Genomic DNA, 8,459 nt, shown 5'->3' with positions numbered 1-8,459 from the left:
CACAATTAAAACACAACTAGTAAATCATTTTTCACTGTTTACGACTAAAAAAAAAAGGAGCAGGGAGGAGAAAAATCTGATTTTGCACGACTTAAAACACCTTTTAAAAAAATAAACTAAAACATCTTATTTTATTTTTATCATTCTCGTAATCTATTTAATACTCTTACACACTCTGTCATGTCACTAATATCTGGTCTTTTTTCTGCCACGTTTCTAATTATTTTACCTTTTTTTTTTTTTTTTTTATTCTATTTCTTTCATCTGTCCTAAAACGTTTCTTGTGTTTTTATTTTATTGTGAAAAAAAAATACAGCAACTTAGTTCTCCACTTTTACGAAGTTGGGAGACTCATAAATGGGTTTAACTCCAAAATCATTGGAGCCTACGTCTTGGCCCGAAGTAGCGTGAAGGGGGCGTGGCCACCGACGGAAAGGATTTTCAAATTAAAGGCTCTGAGGAAGCTGCAGCTGTTGTTTCTTTTATCGCGAACTCCTGCTGGAAGAGAAGAATCAGTGTTAAACAGAAGGGCACGAAAACACGTTGATTTCTGGGTGAAAATAATAAAAGCTGCAGATATCTTGGCGTGTTCTTATATTTGTTTGCGTGTCATTTGGAAAACAGCACAGGATTACTTTTCAGAAGGAAAATATCCCACTTCAGGGTTTTTCCTCCTATTATAACATTTGTAAAAAAAAACAGCGTCGATATCGCACAGAAATTGTGATGACGATGGTCCAAAAATGATGTAAAAATGGCAGTTTTCAGCCAAATAAGTGCTCATTGACCCCCGCAGGGTTTATCACAACCCTTAAGCCCTGCGGAAACAACCGCGTACTTCACCTTCATACGATTATAATAACTCAAATCGACAAGCTACAAGCTTAAAAAAGCTGCTTAAATGTTAATCCACAACAATATTACAATAAAAAAAAAAAAAAAAAAACGATGACGTGGCGATTTAAAAACAAAAGGAACATGTCTGCATGAGAACGTTTCACTTTGGATTATTTTTTTTAACTTCTTCCTCCACTGCTTGTATTTCTGATTTCTTTGGGGACGCATAAAAACCAGTTGGGGAGCAAAATGCAATAATGTTGTAAAAAAAAAAAACAGGCAATTTATGGCATCAAAAACATAAAACAAGACACAAACAGCACTTTGTCTGCTTCACTTTGTACTTTAATGTCTTCGCTATATGAACAATAAATATATCCTGCAACACATCACAGCTCATATCCACAGACATGCTTCAAAATTAAAAAAAAAATTATAAAAAAATAAAATAAATATTAAACCCTGAACAAAACAAAACAAAACATAACAATTTTTTTTTTTTTAAAGTCAACTTTTTGGGCCACGGAGAGAAAAACAACAGATGCAAACGTTATTTATTCTGTACTATTTATGCGGTACAGTTTGGCAAACCACCATATGTGTGTGAAGTCACCCCCCCGTCCTCCCCCTCCGTTCACCCCCCTCCCATGTGACTCCAGTAATCAGTATTGGCCCCCCCTGTGTGTTAAGACTGCGTGATAAAACACAGGAAAACAGGTCAGGAAAAACAAATAATACAAAAACATAAGGCAGATTATCTAAAGTTAGAAAAAAACCCAACATGAATAATCCTCTCAGAAGATTAAAACCAGAAAAATATAAAAATAAACCATCGACAAAACAACAACAGCAACAACAACAAAAGGCTCTGAAACGCTCTCGCTCCGGCGTCCACTCTTACGTAAAGACGAGAACACACGTGGACGTCGCTTTGGTGCACGAAGAAAAGCGTTAAGGCGAAAACATTTTTATTTATTTTTTTATTTTTTTTAAAGCTAACGATAAGCGACCGCCAAAAGATGATGTCACGCTTCGACAAGCCGCAGATGAAGAGACTGAAAACTGAAGAAATGCGGGAGTCTTGAGAAGCTGGAAATACTAAAACGTAGATTCAAAATGTTCCCGGTGGGTCTCGAAAAGCTGCTCGTGTGCACGTTAACGGCTGAAGACGCATTTCAGAGTCCAAAATACCGAGCGAACAAGTTCAGCTGAAGCTCAGAGGAGCAGAAAAGAAGCCAAATGAACTTCAGACGTGCGGTTTTTTTGTTGTTGTTGTTTTTTTTTTAAGTGTATCTGAGCCGAGTTGTGGACTGGTGTCTTGTGGGTTGTTGTTTTTTTTTCCAAGGAATGGCGAGCTAAACCCGTTTCCGTCCACATTTGGGCACCTGACTATTAAAATAAAAAATAAATAAATCTAGAGGCCACCGAGGAAAAAGGCTGAACATGCTCACGTCGCCGCCTCGGACAAAACGCATGTGTAGAAACTAGACTTTCCAACTTTTAGTAAAATAAATGTCTAATATTGGCAACTTGCCCTGTGAGAGTCTACACACACACACACACACACACACACACACACACGCACACAGACACACACACACACACACACACCCGTCCTCTCCTCAGTAACAGTAGTAGAGCTGCGAGCGCAGCCCCCTGAAGGTGTCGTCGTCCTGCTGCTGCCGCTCGCCCTCCGTCAGCAGGGAGTCCGGCGGCACGGCGCCCTCTAGAGGATCCGGCTGGCAGAACTCCACCACGAACTCCTCCTCGCAGGCCAGCAGCAGCCGGGACCAGGCGCACATGTCCAGCTGGCCCGCGGTGCCGCCGTACTCCTGCGGCAGGACGGAGCGCGGCACGGCGCGGTGCAGCGAGCGCAGGTCGGAGCCGTGGAGCGTGTACTGAGGGGGCGGAGTCAGAAAAACTCAATTCAAAAGTGTCACTTCAAATCGAAACAAACCCACAATATTTACATAATTACACTTTAGCATGAAATCTGAAAGTTGTGGTTTTTTTGGTGTTTTTTTTCGTAATTTGAAGTCTGTCTCCATTTTAAAAATAAATAAAATACATTAATATAAAAGCAGGATTTTTTTTTAAATTTTTTTACTGTTGTAGCTCTTCAACTTTTATTTAATTATTTTTTTTTATTATTATTATCCAGCTGCCGTTAGTTATTAGCCATTTTCATTTTGGATACGTCTGTTGATTATTTTCTCCATTAATGGATTGACCAATTGAAAATCCTATAAATAGTGATGAATAGTGCTCTAAACGGTTCTCAGGGAGGAGCACCGATAATCCGTCTGGCTGCGTTGGGCTCAGCCCGACTGATCCCGTCTGAACCGTCAATTCATACAAAAAAAAACCAAATTTTTCAGACACGTAAAGTTGTCCCACTTTGATTTTTAATTACTTTATAGAGGGTGAAGATAATGATGTCATCAGTTTATCACGTACCTGTCGCAAGGCAGCATTTTTTTTGTAAAAGAAAAAAACTAACTAAATGCTACAGCTGTTAAACATAAAGGTGAATTATTTTTCCCGACTTAATTTTTTACTGTTAAAAGGAAGTTTTTCCTTCCAGCTGTTGCTCACGTGGCTAATTTTCCATTTTTGGGTTCTTCTCTGGAACACGTTGTGTTTTTTCAGCTGCAGTCAGCATCCATCAATCAATCAATGGAGAAAATAATCAACAAACGTATCAGTAATGAAAACAGCTGATAACTAACGGCAGCTGGATAAAAAAAAAAATTATAATTTTGAAAAAAATCCTGCTTTTAAATTCATGTATTTAATTTAATTTTCAAAATGGAGACAGACTTCAAATGATGAAAAAAAAACGTTCAGATTTCATATTAAGGTCTAATTACGTAAATATTCCTTTTTAAGGGGTCATTTTTTACCGATAATAATATTAATAATAACTGTTCAAATAAACTGTAATATTTTCAGAGACAGTTATGATACCATAAAGAAGAACCGCCACCCTGTTTATGAACGGCGTTTACAAATTGTAAGACTTAAAAAAAATATATAATGTTTTGTTTCTTGGAGTTTTGAGTTCATATTTCTGAAATAAAAAATGTGCATCTTTTACAGTCACACAGATAAAAAAAATAAAAAATAAATAAGACTATTATTATTTTGGACCGCAAGCTGCAAATGAGGCACCCGATCTGAAACAGGCACCTTTTTTGTTTGTTTTTGAGACAAAAAACAGTGAGAAAACAAGCGGAGGCCGATAGTTACCCTCTCCGCCATCTTCTCCTTCAGAAACGGCTTAATTATAGCGAAGATGCCTTTGAAAATCCTCGGCTCGTTAATGATGTTGACGGCCTTGATCCGGATCGGAAACCCGTCCTGTGAATTAGAATTAAGAGAAGCTGCGTTCAAAGCGGTTCCCAGCAGATGTCGGGTTTTTTCTGGGGTGAATATTAAACAAGAAAAAAAAAAAAAAAACTCAACAGGAAGTTTCAATAACGAGTTTTTTTGTTGTTCTTTTTTCTGGATCGCTACAAATAAGATTCATTTAGATGAAATGTTACAAACATTTTAGTATTCAAAATGCCATCATATTGTAGAATTTGATATTTCCTAATGGCGTAATGCGAATTATTTCCACGATTGGATTTTTCGCCGTCTCACCTGGAGGATGCTCACGACTTTCTTGGCGAGGAACGGGCCGGGATTGGACGCCTGCGACATGCCCACGCCGGTGTAGTCGGCCAAGATGACGATCCCGTTCACCTGCGTCTCCTCCGGCTGGATGAGCTTCTCCAGAGTCAGATAAATGGCCCTCACGTTGTCCACGAACGGATAATCGTTGGGTTTCCATTTACCTGTCCAAACAAAAGGAGGGGTGTCGGGGGGGGGGGGGGGTTCGGTCAAAGCTTTTGTCCTGGAAGAAGAGCCGAAACGGAGCGACGGTAACGTGGACGCCACCGACCTGGCCGGAGACAGAGGATGTACCTCCCGTTGGGGTCGGGCCGCGGCAGGACGGCGAGGAAGCCCAGGTCCAGGACGTGTTTGACGGTGGACGGCTTCAGGTCGTGGAAGACCTCGGGCCACGCCCTGCGGCCGGCGTGGTAGTTCATCAGCAGCTGCAGAGCGCGGTCGTAGTCGAACTTCCTGGCCCGCAGGAAGCGCAGGAGGAAGGCGTCGTCCAGCCGCGTCCTGAGGTTGGGCTGCTCCTGCCGAGTCGAGGAGGAAGAAGGAGGTAGAAAATAAGATATTTTGGGGATCTGGAAGTGCAGTTTTGGGATAATAAAGTTTTTTTCTGGTTTGAACAGATTAAATGAATTCTTTGAGATCCGCTTATTTTGTCATCACACTGTGATATTTACATAAATCTAAAAATCAAATTCCTGAAACTCATTAATGAAATAATTTGAGATACTGCTGATGGGTCGTGTCCCATCTGGATGGGGAATGAGATTGGGCCTAAGATTTGCTTTCAAGTCAAAAATCTTTGCTTTCATGCCATCCGACCGAATCTCAGTCTGTAAGAAGTCTCCAACAGATGAAGGATTTCCTCCAGTGACCTGCTTCATTATGAAAATCATTTAGCCTTCTCTTGGAACTGAAAGTATATAATAATAATAATAATAATAATAATAATAATAATAATAATAATAATAATATCAAAGATTTTAAAATGCAACCCGAGTAAGAACAAATGGTTTTTGAACTGAGTGCAACAGGCTGGAGAAGTCAGGAGAACTATAAATATGCAATTTAGGGATTTTGAAGATCAGCCTGCCGGACGATGTGTTTTAATTTTAGACATGTTTTTTTTTCTATAACTCTGCTTCAACATGCTGAAAAACAAGAAAACCCCAAACGTCGATGAAACATAAAAAAAAAAAAAAAAAAATAACCTTCAGTATCATGTCTCTCAGCGCCTGGACGTCCCGGAGACGCCACTCCGGCTTCTCCTGGAGTTCGTCCCGCGCCTTGATCAGCAGTTCGGGGGTCAGAGTGCAGGAGTAGATGGGCGGAGGCGGCCCGGGGAACCAGCCGTGTCCCGCCGACGGGTCCTCCGACGGGTCCTCCGGAGGACTGTCCAGACTGATGGACTCGTGCCGGTCGGCCATGGACGGACCGGGGGAAGCTGCTCGGGGGAGAAACGCACGAGAGGCACGAGAGAGAGGAAGTTCGAAACATGCAATTCAAGAGTACGCAATTCAAAAAACAAACAAACATCGAGGCATTTAATTAATGATCTGGGGCAGCCAACTCCGCGGGTGAGATCAAGTCTTAGACTCAGATCTAAGTTCCTAAGACCAAAACGTATTTTTCTTCCCCCTTAGAAACGCAAACAATCAGACGGATGCCGAAAAGGTGATTCGTGCCTTCGTTTCCAGCCGACTGGACGACTGTGATGCACTTTTCTTTTTTCTTTTTTTTACTGGCCTCCCAAAGAAAACAACAGAGAGGCTTCGGCTCATCCAAAACAACAACAAAAAACTCTGCAGCTCGAGTTAAAGAAGAACCGAGAGGAGAGAACATCGAGTCCGGTTCTAGCTGCTCCGTGAGACGCAGGATGGACTTTAAGCTCCTCCCCCTCATACATCTCTAACTCTGGTTAACTATGAGCCTTCAGGAACACCGACATCATCTGCTGCTTTATATTTTAAACTCCATTTGTGTTTAATTTTAGGCATTTTATCTGCTCTTGTGCATTTGATCTGTTTCTCGTGCATCTCATTTCTTTTCTATATATTATTAAATGTTCCTTCATATCTTATTTTCATGTGAAACACTGCATGTCATCTTTTCCCCGTGCGAAGCACTTTGAGCTGCATTTATTGTATTAAAGGTGCAAAACCACTAAAGTTTATTATTATTATTAGTGCATATAGTTGCTGTTTTTTTTTTTTTTACTGTGAAATGAGTCTGTTTACAGTTTTTAGGTGCAATCTTGCCTTTTTTGTTTTACCCCTATAATTTATAGGGGAGGCTTTAACCCATTTTAAAAATAATACACACTACTGTGGAAAAGATTCATTAGCAACAACATCCTGATTTAAATATTTGATTTGATTTTATATACGTATAATCTGGTTCTGCTGTGTCAGCACAACATTCAAAATACTCCAGTAAAACACCACAAAACTGCATTTTATTTTTTTTATTTTTTTTATAAATCATTAACAGCATTTTTAACGACATTTAACGAGAAGTATCGGAGACAAATATTGCTCCCAGATACCCGATAAAGAGCCCGATTTTGTTTATTCTAACGACACCGCATCACAATATGCATGTGTGCAGTAATAATGAGTCATACAACCGGACCCTGAACGCAACCTATGCGACACAATTTAAGTCCGATACTCACCCGAAAACGCGTTTAACATTCACCTTCTAGCACCGAGGCATAGATGGCTTTAACGGGCACCCATCGGGAAGAGAGGAGCAGCTTTATATATATATTTAAAAAAAAAAAACAGCCGCAACGATTAAACTACAAAAAACTAAAAAAAAAATACCGTGACAAAAAAAAATCACCACCGACTTGACTGGAAAAATCCTTTTTTTCCGGGTTGAAGGGACGGCGCGCTCTCATTGGTCAAATTAAAGCACGTGACGCTCCTCCAGCCAGTGGGCCTCGCGATCGAACGTCTGATGTTGCGACGGGGGTCGTTGTGCTGCCTTCAGGGCCCCGTCGGAAACTAGGCGAATCACGTGTGGTTTGCGCGAACGTGTTTTGTGACGTTTTCGTGTGCGTGAAAAATAGTTGTTCACGTTCTTTGCTGTCACAACTGACAAACTGACAAACTGACGTGGCGAGATGTTACGAACGGAAACAACACACACACACACACACACACACACACACACACACAAACATCTGGCCTTTATTTACGACACCGCGTGATGTCATTTTTTTTTAAAATCAAAATAGCACTTGTAATTTTTTATAACAGACTACAATATGAGCAGATATCTGCCGTGCAATTTTTTTTTCTTGCACCGGTTGTTCAGTGTTTTGTAAATTTTAATTTGTCTGCATATCTGTAAAAAATAAAAAAATAAAATAAAAAAAAAAACTTTTATCAGAAGTTTGATGTGTCATTTATTTATTTATTTAATTATCAATGCGTTCGTTTATTTGGCTTTATTTATCTATTTATTTGTTGTGGATCAATTACACTTCTGAGCGCTAGATGGCAGGATTTGCCTGCATGTTGCTGAGTCTGCAAAGAGCGTCTGCTCCATCTGTCAGGGAGGCTTTTTTTTACTTCACATTTTAAATTCTGCAATAGATTTATGTCCAATTGAAACATTATTTGTAAAAAAAAATAAAAAATAAAAAAAAGGGTTGTTGTTTAAGAAGTTTTATTTGTTTTATTGGTTATTTGGCCCTTTTGTAAAAAAAAAAAAAAAAAACACAATCAACGCAAGAAATTGGTTTAAATTTGATTGCCGACCTGGAAAATAGTGCAAACATTTAATGTCTTTTTTAAGATGTTTTTTTTTTTTTTTTTTTTTAAATCAAATGTCCTGACTATTTAAAGGATTACATGATTAATACGACAGATTTTTCGATGCCGAACATGGCATTCGTAAGATGTTTTTGAATGTAGAAAAACATCTTTGAAGTCCCCCTCCTCTCCATA

At 39.6% G+C, this 8,459-nt stretch overlaps 1 protein-coding gene across 1 annotated transcript; it reads right to left on the bottom strand.

Annotated features, from left to right (window-relative positions):
- Nucleotides 1-1,484: 1,484 nt before the first annotated feature.
- Nucleotides 1,485-7,358, bottom strand: ttpal (tocopherol (alpha) transfer protein-like). Its single transcript, XM_069710985.1, has 6 exons — nucleotides 7,178-7,358; nucleotides 5,715-5,947; nucleotides 4,784-5,027; nucleotides 4,483-4,676; nucleotides 4,087-4,197; nucleotides 1,485-2,735 (listed from the first exon to the last, which is right to left on the bottom strand). The coding sequence occupies exons 1-6, from the start codon at nucleotides 7,194-7,196 to the stop codon at nucleotides 2,460-2,462; spliced, it is 1,077 nt and encodes a 358-aa protein (XP_069567086.1). The 5' UTR covers nucleotides 7,197-7,358; the 3' UTR covers nucleotides 1,485-2,459.
- Nucleotides 7,359-8,459: the final 1,101 nt, after the last annotated feature.

The sequence above is a fragment of the Brachyistius frenatus genome, unplaced genomic scaffold (assembly GCF_029030835.1).
Source record: "Brachyistius frenatus isolate BFR_SWC_R1_liver_20210118 unplaced genomic scaffold, ASM2903083v1 Contig_95, whole genome shotgun sequence".
NCBI lineage: Eukaryota > Metazoa > Chordata > Actinopteri > Embiotocidae > Brachyistius > Brachyistius frenatus.
This window is presented reverse-complemented; position numbering and strand designations above follow the sequence as displayed.